The sequence below is a fragment of the Candoia aspera genome, chromosome 9 (assembly GCF_035149785.1).
Source record: "Candoia aspera isolate rCanAsp1 chromosome 9, rCanAsp1.hap2, whole genome shotgun sequence".
Lineage (NCBI taxonomy): Eukaryota > Metazoa > Chordata > Lepidosauria > Squamata > Boidae > Candoia > Candoia aspera.
Window position 1 is genome coordinate 14,761,385 of NC_086161.1, and position 12,737 is coordinate 14,774,121.

At 42.6% G+C, this 12,737-nt stretch overlaps 1 protein-coding gene across 1 annotated transcript; it reads left to right on the plus strand.

Moving 5' to 3' along the window:
- The first annotated feature begins 4,674 nt into the window (after window positions 1-4,674).
- On the plus strand, window positions 4,675-11,982 carry PLPBP (pyridoxal phosphate binding protein). The gene is made up of 8 exons (XM_063310902.1): window positions 4,675-4,823; window positions 6,518-6,625; window positions 7,402-7,437; window positions 7,949-8,024; window positions 8,679-8,813; window positions 9,330-9,472; window positions 9,575-9,673; window positions 10,584-11,982. The coding sequence occupies exons 1-8, from the start codon at window positions 4,728-4,730 to the stop codon at window positions 10,719-10,721; spliced, it is 831 nt and encodes a 276-aa protein (XP_063166972.1). The 5' UTR covers window positions 4,675-4,727; the 3' UTR covers window positions 10,722-11,982.
- Window positions 11,983-12,737: the final 755 nt, after the last annotated feature.

The window sequence follows — 12,737 nt, forward strand, 5'->3', positions numbered from 1 at the left end:
TTTAAGTCACTGATAAATGGTTGCTGATTGAATAGCTGGTGAAAAATCAGTCACGTCTCAGCAGAATATGTTTTCCTGCTTTCAAGCTGCAGCAGGTACAGCTATGATGTCTTGTAGCTGGCAGGGCTAAGAGGCCCAAGCCACTTAGGTGATGATACTCAAAAGTCTTTTGCCACTTAAAAGTCTGTAATCAGCGCTTCCCACTATCAGGTCAGCGCCCAGTAGCCACAAAGCCAGGAAGAAGCCCTCTTGCTAAATCATCTGTTGTGTCTCTTCCACAGTTTGTTAGGGCTGCAGGCTTACCTGGCTCTTTAAGTATGCTTCGCCTATGCCAAACAAAGACCAAGTAGAGAAGCTTTCTGTTTGCTTCTTGCTCCCTTTCCTTTTCTGACTTTTCAAACATCCTGGTGTAATTCTCAAATCAAGTGAGATGTCCTCCACCTTCATAAGCTGGTGAAAAATCCCCGTTGTTCAATTTTGTTAAATCCCCCAAGTAAGAGTGCTCTTTATAGAATGCTGGTTTTCAGTCTTCATGGGAGATTTTTGTCAGTCTGATTACAGTCCTTGCAGTGTGACTTCGGGAGAGTGGGTTATGTCCACATTAGCATTTCTTTTTCTCAATATGCAAGAGGGATTGTGGCCTAAGAAGAGGCAAGTCTCTTTGTAAAACGAGGGACTACTTTTAAGAATCTGTGGCCTGCAAATTAAATAAAGGGAGTCTCAGGCGCTTTGCCACATGTGCCTTAACTTTCAAACGTGCTTTTCCTTAGCCTATTCCGCCCACCTTCAGCTGCTTTCTTCCACGTGTCTTTAGAGTACAAGCTGAGCTAATGTAACACCCAGATTTCCTCTGGAATGAAGAAAGCTATATTGAGAGCATATGCCTGTTCCACTAAAAATGAAAAAAAAAATGCTTAGAGGCTAACATGAACATGCTAAGAAACCCTTAGTTATGAATCCAGAGAAAACAGTGCTCTGTCCCATGAATAACCTTTGCCATTATATGAGTTTTTATAGAGGTGATAAAACTTATATTTGGGTTGTATTACACTTCAGGTTGTCAGCACTGGAGATGCAAGAGGTCACTCAATTGGCCAGGTCAATTAAATACAAAAATATCCTGCATGCATATATGATTGGTTGGTATCCTTGAGATGTTAGCTTTCTGGGGAATGACTTTTAAATACAGGAGCATTCAATCCCATGAGCCCTCACCCTTCAATTGACAAGGGTACAGTTGAGACACTGGTTGACCCACTCTGTTAGAATTTGGCCTTTACTGTGCGGTTGAATTTAACTGTTTACCGCACAATATAGGCTGTAGGGAAAGCATAGCATAAGAAGCATAAAGTATACCCCTTTGTGTGACTTCTTTTGTTGTGCATGAATAAAGGCTTGTGAGAGTTACGGTGTCATTACACCCAAGTTCACGGGGAGAAGCCTATTAAAATGTGCCATTGGCTTTCACACACTGCATTGTTCTGAGTTTGTGCTGCTTGTTGAAATCGCTAGAATTGCAGTGACATCAGGAGTGTATCATCTTTGATCACACTGCTTTATGGACCATCTCACACCTTATAAAGTAATTTGGCATACTTCCACATGTGATAAATGCAAGCCATAAGGCATTAGGTCTATTAACATATTGTTTTGTAATGTACTTGTCCATTCTTTCAAAGAAACCCGTCTCCCACTAAGACCAAGCAAGAAAGGAATGGGATGATTTCTTAAAAGTGTGAAGCAACCTTCATCTTAACGTACAATCTGAGGCTATTTCAAGTCTAATTCTGAAAATATTGGGGCCTTCGTGAGCCCAAACCAAACTTTGACAGTGAAATACGCAGTACTAGATCAACTTTCCTCATTCTGATACTCTCCAGGTGTTAGGAAACAGAGGTCCAACATATCTGAAGGACACGAGGTCACAGAAGGCTTATACCACAAGGAGTTTGACTGGGCCGGAGGTGTTGCATTAGAAAATGCATTTCTCTTTGTCAATGCGCTTCTCTTCCATCACACTGCCCAATGTCCATCCTTGGTTGCAATCTGACCTTTCAGCAGCACCTGCAAAAGATTAATGTGGCTGCTGCCGGGCAATTAACTGGCAGCAGGTTGTCACAAGCCAAGCCTATCCAGTTTCTGTTTGTATCAGAAAATATTGAAAATCATGTTGATACCGAAGTCCATACTTCTGGCTTCAGTCGTGTTCTTGTTGATTTCTTGTAAGGTTATTTTTTCGCACGTAGAAGCTGCAAGTTGTTCCTTGTCAGTTCAAGGAACAACTTGCGACTTCTTAACAAATAGTTAAGAAATGGTATGGTAGAATAGGAAAAAATGGGTCTGTGACCTTTCTTCATACTCTTACTTTTTGAACTGTATAGTTGAATTCCATTGTCTGTGCTATGTCCGATCTTGCAAGAGAGGAAAGCTGCTATTTTGCGGGCTTTCTTACCACTAAAGTTTGCGGAAACCATTACGTGTGCTCTAGAATATAAAAATAAAGTTAATAAGCATTCACATAAGATTTGTGAGCAAGTGGCATTTGATTTTTTTTTTCCTCCGTGGATAACAGATTAGGATTTCTGTCTGTCTCTCTCTTTTTTGCTCAAGCTTTTTTAAACTAGCAAATACTAAATTCCAGCAAAGCCAAAGTATATTATGCTACTTTTTTATAGGACACTGATGTAAAAAGATGGCTTAGAATAAATCTTTAGGATTTTTTTTATATATTAACTAAATGGAACTTAAAAATGCTGTTCAGTTTTGTTTTGTTTCTTAAAGCAGCATTCTGTAATGAAGAGGTAGGTGATTTCTCCTGATAATTATTCTGTCCAGCCCATTAGGTACTAGAAATGCAATTTAATATTGATTTTGTGTATGTGTGAAAGAGAACATGCGTGCAAGAGAGCTGCTTTGTTAAAATGAGCCTTTCTCAACAGCTCACTGTTTGGGTTCTGAGCAACTAATTTTTCTATTTCCTTTTGTATTACCGTTGAACAAAGTAACACTTATTTCCTGTATGCAAGGATGAGAAAAAGGACTTTTACACTTCAAATGAGCTCTCCACAGGAGGAGGCAATTAATGAATGTTGTGTCTTTGGGGACATTTGCCATTCCACTATGCTGCTGTGTTTCTAATCTGTTGGGTTGTTTCCTTAGAAAAGTGTGTGTTAGATTAAACTGCCTGTACATTTTGATATTTATTGTAATGACTGAATAAAAATGTTCTTTGCTTTTAGGATTAAGTACACCCTAATGTGTTATGTTCAGGGGAAGATGGGATCTCTTTGTGGAGTGAAGAGTAGGGAGTTCCTGTGCATATGCTGGGGTTTGAAATTATTTAGACAGGGGCACAAAAATATTTGAAGAATCTAAGAACTGGATAGTGTCTTGGAAACAGTTTCCTGAACACACACACACCAAAAAAAAAAAAAAATTTTAAAGTGAGTCACTTTATGGAGCAGGGTTTCCAGGCACTCCTGCAGGGATCATTAGAGCTTAATTATCAGAGATCCTTTAGTTTTTTTAAAGTTCAGATGTAAGTAATTTATGCCTTTATAAAGTTGAAAGCGTATGTTTCACCACTGCATTATAACTCTTTACTTTATGAATGCCCTGGAGGAAAGGTCTACTGTGTTCTGATCTGGGCAAGCCCTGATAATGATGGGAAATGTAATCCAACAATACTTTGGGAGCAAGGTTGGGTGGTGGCCACTGTATTCCAAGTTGTGTGACACTGGTTTATTTTTAAGTTTATTAAATAAAACACAGTTGGCTGGGGTAGCACATTATGGTAAAGCCAAAAGCATCTTACAGCTGAGCAAGTTGTCCCAATCGGTCCAGTGGGTCTATTAATATGGGAGGTTTGGATGGAATCCTTGAATCATCACACCCCTTCAATCTCTCCCCCCAAAATGAAAATCTGGCACCTTCAGATACGTTGGACTCCAGCATGCACAAGGCACGTGGTGGCATCAACTAGCGTAGACCCGTTCTTCCTTGGCATTTCTGAAGCTGAAGTGATGAGCCATCCAGAAATGGAGCCAAAGTTGCAACGGAGAAGGGAAAAAGAGGCAAGATCAGCGTAAGCGGCAGGTAACCAAAGGTTTCCAGAAATATTGAAAATTAGCAAACTCCTCAGCGGGTAACCGTGCATCTGCTGCAACCATGGAAAACGGGGAAGGTGAGAAAAGCACTCCTCGCGTCCCTCACTGGAGCAATCTTTAGGGAAGGTGAAGAGGGACTGTAACACCGTGTTGCAGTCCATTGTGTTGCAACGAGGATTAAACGGTAGGAGCGGGACTGCAACCCTTTGCTTAATCCTCATTGCAACCCCGCTTGGTACAGCGCTCTTCGTGCCCGGGGGTTGCCCACCCAATCGCCTGCAGAAACTTCTTCCCTTAGAGCCGATTGCACACCAATTGAGCTCAGTCGTTGCAGCCGCGCCTGTAGCCCGGCTTGAGCATGCTAGTAGCACGCGTGCGTAACCGAGCCCCCACTTCGCCCCCTTTCCTTCCCTTCTTCCCCCGTCCCGACCTTTCCAAAATGGCCGGAGATGAGGGCCGTCCGTCCGCCCTAGCCCCGCCTCCTTCCGGCCCTCCTCCCAATCCCGCGGAGGAGGCGAGAGCGAGCTCGAGCGACGATTGGCTCCTGCGTGTGTGGCGGAAGCTGGCGCGCGCGGGACGCCGAAGGGGCTGCGCGCCGAGGAAGAGGAGGCCCGGCGAGGAATGTGGGGAGCCGGCATGGCGGCCGGGGAAGGTCTGCCACAGGTGCTCCGGGCGGTCCGGGAGCAAGTGCAGCAGGCGGCGGCCCGGAGGTCCCAGGTGCGGGCGCCGCTGCTCCGGGGCTGGGCTGGGTTGGGGGGGCAGAGGCCGGGGCCATGGATGGGTGTTTTCGGTTCTCCCGCGGCGGGGCTCTGCGCAGGCCGCCTCCTCTCGACGGGCGCCTTCCAGGGGCGTGCGGACTACAGCTCCCATAATTTTCAGAGGCCATCCTGGCTGGGAGGTGTAGTCCCCACGCCTGGGGAGCATCTCGGGCGGCCTAAGGTGGAATCAGCCGCCGGTCGCTAAATCCTCCAGTTGCCGCCCTGCGCCTTTGTGGGAGGAAGCGGCGGAGCGCCTTTTCCGACTCAGAAATTTGACTCAAAGGCTTTTCTCCGCCGCAGCTCTCTTCGTCGCCGCCCAGAGTCAGTGAGTAGGCGGCATACAAGTGTAACATCTTTATTTATTCGATTCATATAGCCGCCCATCTCACTTTTGCCGGACGCCAGGCGGCTTGCAATAAAATAAAATACATAAAATGCACAACACAAAATTTAAGAAAATACATGTATTATTATTATCTGCATGGCTTACAATAAAATAAATAGGATAACTATTGTACACAATGTAGTTTTTTTTTTAAAAAACATGTATTATTAGCTGCATGGCTTGCAATAAATAAAATGCATAATATAAAATATGTATTTTATTAGCTGCATGGCTTACAGTAAAGTAAATAGAATACATAAAATACACAATATAAAAATAAAAGATAAGTTAATATATGTATTATTAATTTATTATTTGCTGCTTAGAGAGTGGCTAGGCTGATGATGGATTTAAATTGGGGTGTGGGGAGGGAAGGTAACCTACTTGCCTTCTGCTCCCTTTTCCCCCCACCTCACCCCAATTTAAATCCGACATCAGCCTAGCCATTCTATGCATCCAATGAAGTGAGCTGCAGCTCACAAAAGCCTTTGCCTTTTAGTACAATTTCTTAGTTGGAAAAGGGGCTCCCAGGCTTCTCCTGATTTTTTAATCCCAACCCTGACTCTCTAATAATAAACACCATTGTGTTCAGCCAGACTTGTCCCAAGAGAAAGGGGTGCAGCATCTGATAATGCAGAGTCCTTTCATCTGTGAAAACTTCTAGTAGATTTTAATACATTCTTTAAAGTGCTACATGTTATTTTCACATGTTATTCATCACTGTGGTGAGATAAAGTGAACATAGAAAATCCCTGAAAACTTGGTTTTTTCAGCAGGCTTGGGGATCCCAGAGAAATGGGGAATCTGCAAGATGGTTATACTGTATGTAAGATGTTTTCCCACGGTTTTAGTTTTAACTTAATTTTTATTTGAATTTGTTTTTAACTGTTGTTTTAATTGTTTTAACTGGTTGCTTATTGTACGCTGCTCAGAGTCACATATGTAAGATGAGCAGCTGTATAAGTCCAATCAATCAATCAATCAATAAAATATGAATTTGCCTTGTTCCAGGAGTAAGCAATCTGGTCCTCTCCTTGTATTTTGGATTTCATCTGCCATGAGCCATGGGCAACATTGCTGGTGAACAGAGCTTCTGTGAGTTGTCCAAAATGTGAAGGGAACCAGGTTGCCCACCTTTAGTGTGGAGATAGAAGCCGTTATCTGATATGTTTATTGGTCTACAGTGATTGCTTTCCATGTTCCTGTTATCAAGCTATGAGCAAACACATATGGACTTGCTCATCTTTTTTTTCTCTTTGCAAACGCAGAGCTTACCTACCATGCAGCCTCGCTTAGTTGCTGTCAGTAAAACAAAACCAGCAGAAATGGTCATTGAGGCTTACAACCATGGGCAGCGCAGTTTTGGAGAAAACTATGTGAGTACCTGGCTTACTCTAAGGTTGAAAGAAAGGCAGGAAGGAGGGAGGGATGAACCTCCTAGCAACCATCCTAATTACTTCTCCATCGACTTGTCTCTGGAAGTTACTAGTTAATGTTAAATAAGGCTGAGCATTCCTGAAGCAAAGAAAAGGAAACATGCATCCTGTACTAGCATATCTTAGCATATAGTTTAACCTAAGATCTGTGAGTTGCTTCAAGTAAAGTTGCTGGCTGTCCCTTGTTTTTCAACTGCTTGGAGTATAGGTATGCTCATTCATCATACCTTCCAGCAGAATGCAACTGCCTTTGAAAAAGGTTGAGGTTGCAAAAGCAGTTGAGATGAATGTGAGTACTTTCCAACAGAGATGAGAGCTTTTTTTATGGTGCAGATGGATTGGAGATCTTTATAGGGAAGAGTGGACAGCTTTGATTTGTGATTTACCTATCACTGTAGTAGTGATGATACACATGTCTAGTTAATTTGGTTTTTGTAATCCTAATAAATTAGTGTGGGCAAATAGTATGGGGTACTGCACTTCTGTTGGATGCATATGTATAATGATAGTGCTGTTTATTCAGGACAAATAAGCTGGTGGCAACACAGTGCACATTTTGGGCAGGATCTTATTCTCTTTCCTCTAACATACTTTTCAGAATCCTCTTTTTCTTGCATTGTCTCACCTAAGAGGAATTCTACAAATGATGGTAGTCTGCAAAAAGTAAATGAAAATAAACTTCGCAAATCTTAATTGGATATTTTTATTTCCTGTAGGTCCAAGAATTATTAGAAAAGGCATCAGACTCCAGAGTAAGTAGGTTTATGTGTACTTTTATGTTTTATGTGATAAAATCTTCAAGTTATCAATATCCCGATCAGTGTAGAACATACCGTTGTCTGAATAAATCAACTACTCATTTGTTCTGCAGAAAATTCCTCTCTACTGAAATTTTGCAGCTTGGTCTATGTTTAAATGAGAGATCATTTTGAACAAAGTGGTTCTTTTTCCTTGAGAGCCCTAGTAATTTGAAATAATTTTCTCATCGGGAGTGTTCTGGAATCTGGCCAGGAGTTATTAACAGTTGTAATTATGTGAAATTAAATACACACACACACAACCATACCCATATATTTTTTTAAAGGCCTTGTTTTGACATTTGTGTCTCTCTTTGAAAAATAGGAATCATTTTGTGACTTTTAATCCTGTGTATCTTTATATAGTATTTTGCTTTAAAAAATTAAAGTATAAATACACAAATAAATGCATAACAATGCCATTTAGTTTCAAATCAGAATATCGCACTCCTTGTCTTTACCTCAGATTCTTTCTTCTTGTCCGGAGATTAAATGGCATTTCATTGGCCACCTGCAGAAGAATAATGTCAACAGGCTGATTGGTAATTACATCTGCTTTTAGTAAAAGATTGGGTAGGGGAAAAGCTTACCATAGCAAGAAAGGCCTGGTGTATATGTTCCGTGTAAACAGATGTCTCACTGTTGCCTATCTTCAGATTACGGTGTTGTATGTATGTATTTATTTATTTATTTAGAATTAGTAGTCTGAATAGGGTTATTGAACTAAAGCATAGGAAATGTTTGTGATCAGAATGCACTGGGCAAGGAGCAGGTCACTCTCTCCTTTATTCTGTGCCTACTCTTCAAATCTCTCCAATCCCAGGAACTGCTCTCTTTAATTTTGCATTTGTAAAATTGATGTCTTACTATATTTAATTATGTTGTGCCATCTATGTAGATGGTGCTTAATAAACGACTAATATGACAGGTCTATCCAAGGGACTTCTAGAATGGATGCATGGGGAAAATGCATGGAATCATGAATAGGCAGAGGACAAATACACAGTTACTTCACTGAAATACTTTAGTCTAATTTGGTATATTTTAAGTATCAGTGAGGGCAAGCCCTCTTCCACTTTCATAACTTATAAACCATTTACTGTTGAATCTAGGAATGACAAGGTATGTTTTCCAGCAGAGTCTGTCCAGTGTATGTCACAAATGATATTTGCTGAGACCCTTTTTTATTTGTTTAGCGGTACCTAACCTATTTATGCTGGAAACGGTGGATTCCATTAAACTGGCAGATAAGGTGAATAGTTCCTGGCAGAAGAAGAGTTCTTCTGAAAAGCTAAAGATTATGGTGCAAGTGAACACCAGTGGAGAAACTAGTAAGTAGACCAGGTGTTGTTCTTACACACGTGAACATGACTCTGAGTCATGATAAGGTTTTGGCTGGTTTTTCAGGCTGACTGTAAAGCAGAGAAGCTCATTTTTAAGAACTTCTAATGTACACACTCAGTGACTGGAGAGGAGTGACCTCTGACACTTTGCAGGGTTTGGCAGAATATCTGTAAAAGGCATGTGTCTGCAGGTGTGCATGCACAGAACCTTAAAATATTTGGGTTTGAAATCACTTGGAAAACCTACACCCTGACAACTTGTCTTATGGACTTCCCTTTACAGATATCACACCAGTTGTGCTGAGGTGGTTAAACAGCCAGCAAATGGTCCCAAGATCATTCTCCATAAGAGTGGAGGAATAATGTGTCAGTAGGACTTGTGATTTCATTAGTCTTGGACAAGGAGCCTTCTCCTAATTGTAAACGCATCTACATCTTGCTGGGGGGTTCTTCCTGCAAAGAACTCCATCCATGAAAAGTGCAATGGTGTGTTCTCTTTCGTAGGTAAACATGGGCTTCCACCTGGGGAAGCAGTGACAACAGTGGAACATATCCTTCAGAAATGTCCCAGCCTACAATTTGTTGGCTTGATGACAATTGGAAGCTTTGGGCATGATCTCAGTAAGGGTCCCAATCCTGACTTCCAGGTGGGTGTTATCTTGAGGGATAACTCAACTTGTAGGCAAGGCTTGGCTTTTAAGGAAGAAATTGAGCTATGTTCTTTTTTACCCCCGACCTCCTTTCTCCAGATGTTAATATCTCTGCGTCAAGAACTGTGTGAAAAACTCAATATCCCCATTGAAAAGGTTGAGCTGAGCATGGGGATGTCTACAGACTTTCAACACGCAGTAAGTCTGTTTGTCACTCTTGCCACAGATTATCAGAAACCGTGTTCTTTTGATGGTGTCATCTTGCCCAGTGAAGGATCTAGTAAAGGGCCTAGGTCAGCTTTCCTAACCTGGTACCCACCTAATGTTTCAAACTATAAATGACAATAAATAAATGGGAAAAAAAGCTCATTTCTAGCTACCTGGAATGGTTCCTCTATTCCATTATTACCTAAGGAACGGTTATACAGTGGAACCAGTTGGCCTAGAAAGCAGCAAGCTTTTTGTCTTTGGATCTATTCGAGCGAAAGCTACGCACCACCTGCTGGAACTTTTTACCAGAACTGCTAGCAACTGACCTTGGAGGGTTTTGGGGGGATGCAAAGCATGTGATTTATCACGGAGCATAAATTGTGGAGGCCTCCAATATGGCTTATCTTCATTAGGCTACACTGTGGGGAGCCATAGTTCAAAGACAGCACATCTTCATATTCAGATGGTTAATAGGCATCTCTTGTTAAAAGGACTAGATAGAGATGCCTAACTTCTGAGATCTTAGGGGGTACCTGCTCAGTAGTACAGGCCAGATGCCCCAGTTGTGCTCCTATAAATCAGCTTTGGTGCATTCATTTTGATTGGTTTAGATGTTTTCTACTATTGCCATTTGACCCGTGGTCCTGTGAGGCAGGTTGTCTCAGTTCCGTTCCACCATTGCCTAAAATCAGGGTTCCTCAATGCTAGCACATACCAGATATGTGGGCTTCAAAACCCAGAATTCTGAGTTGCCCAAGGTTGGGAATCACCATTCTTACTCAAGGGTTTCATAACAAAGAGCTGCAGATGCCTAGCTAGGGAGATCGAGGTTCTCCCAGTTCATGCCATGAACACTGCTCCTAACAGCGGTCTTTCTCTCCCTTTTAACTCTGCACAGATCGAAGTTGGATCTACCAACGTCAGAATTGGAAGCACAATCTTCGGCGAGCGCAGCTATCCCAACAAACCTCCTAGCGACAAAACCCAGAAGGAGGTCAAAGACAGATTGGAGAATTTGACAGTAAAAGAGGACTGATGGCAGCAGCCCCAGGGATTCCCTCCGTTGGAGAGAATCTGGTCGGATACCCAGGCACTTGACTCTCCCTTTGTGCGGACAGCAGCAGGGCACTGGCAGGTAACTGGCGGGTGTGGCAGGCTCTTCAGCACCTGTACCTTTATTCTTGTATATCCATTGAGGTTGCATTTATGAAAAACAAAAACAAAAAAACAGCAGCACCTGTGATTGACAAGAACTTCAGTACTTTAACTGCAGTGACTGGATGACCGTTTGACTGAAGCCCTCCTGGGTCTGGGCAGACCACCATTTCCAAGAGTGGCCGTGACGCACTTCTAATCAGAGGCATGTTTCTGCTTTGCTTCCCCTGAAGCAAGGCTGCCTTAGGGAAAGGTTATTCCCCACCCTCCCACTCTCAAAAGCTTTTACAGGCCAACTTCTGTGCTTCGTGTAGACTGAAGCATCCTTGTTATCTAAATCTTCCAGTGGCATTTCCGAAAACATGCTCAGCATGAGCGGTTTGCTGAGTAGCACGTGGGGGAAAGATGGGTGGGGATCCCCTTGCACATCAAACCCATTATTGGTTGTGAGGTTTGGAAGAGGTTGGGGCTGAAATTGTTCTCTGAAAATCGCAACTGCCGACACTGATGACTAGCCCTTTGCTTTACCATTTGCTCTATAAAGTAGTGTCCCTCCCCCCCCCCGCCTTTATTTGGATCAGTTAAAGGTTGGGACGATTCTGATAGGAAGCAGGATGGCCTGCTTGTAAAAGCCGAGAAGCTCACTGGCCCTGCTGCTAACGTGCAGGGTGATCTCAGCCAAATCACTTAACCGTGCTGTGCCTGATCCCTATATGAGAAATGGGGCTGACCTACCTCACATAGCAAATTGAGGGGTTGCTGGGGGTGAAACCCCTCTCCCTTGTTATCATCATTCCATAGGAAAGGCAGTGCTGCAGAACAAAGCAGCCTTCAACAGAAGGCCGAGCCACATCTTGCAGCCAGCAATGGTTTGCTCGCTTGTGTATGCGCATGCAGGAATTGCAAGGTGGAATTGCAAGATTGGAAATGGCACATATGCAAATAACAGTTCTCCCGGGGAAACTATGGAATTTCCGCGTTCTAATGCAAAGCCCTGTCTTCCTGGATTTGGGGTCTGGAGTGTTAGGAAATGGTGATGGGTTATATCCCCCACTGTATATACTGTGCCCCCATCTTTAGAAAGTATACTTTGACAAAAATCTTGTTGAAACAGAATGCACCATTAACAATCCATCAGAGCATTCCTCTTTCCTTCTGCAAACCCCAATTGGTGAACATGTTTACAGTGGAATGTGTTTTGTAAATCACATGTTGACAATCTACTTCAAGGCCTGGCCTCATGATGTAAGTGATCTTAGTCCATGGTAGAAATAGGTGTTAATTTTTATTTTAAAAATTCTCCTCTACTTTTTCCTCTGTAACAAAAAGCTTCTGGCTCTATGCATCTCTGGAGTAATTTAGTGGTGTGTCTTTGAGCCCATCGTGATATAAAGCACATGCTTAACCTGCAGAAGGCTCCAGATTTAACCCCGGTACCCCCAGTTAAAAGGGTAGCAGATTATGGAACTAAACGCTACTTAAAATTTTCAGCAGCCAGTAGCCATCACAGAGTACATTGGACTTACCAGGTGAAGCTGCTTGGCCATGTAAAAGCCAGTTTCCTTTGTTCCTAATTGTAGGAGTCCCTGGACTGTTCACGTCCTGGATACAATTCTAATATATAACTGCAAGGTACAAACCATCCTGCCAGCCAGTGTTTGACAGCGTAGGTGCAGTGCTAAATGCAGTCCAAACTGACCCACCCTGCTCCCTGAGCAACACAGTGTTTTCTTTGTCTTGAGAATAAAACCAGTTGTGGCTCAAAATACTGTGCTGGTTACTAAGCTATTAAAGATATGTATGTATTTTTTTTCCTTTTCCTGTCCTGTGGTGTCGTGGATGCTTTGAGCAGAGATTCACATGCATCAGCTTAGATTTTTATTGCCACATCCAGCCC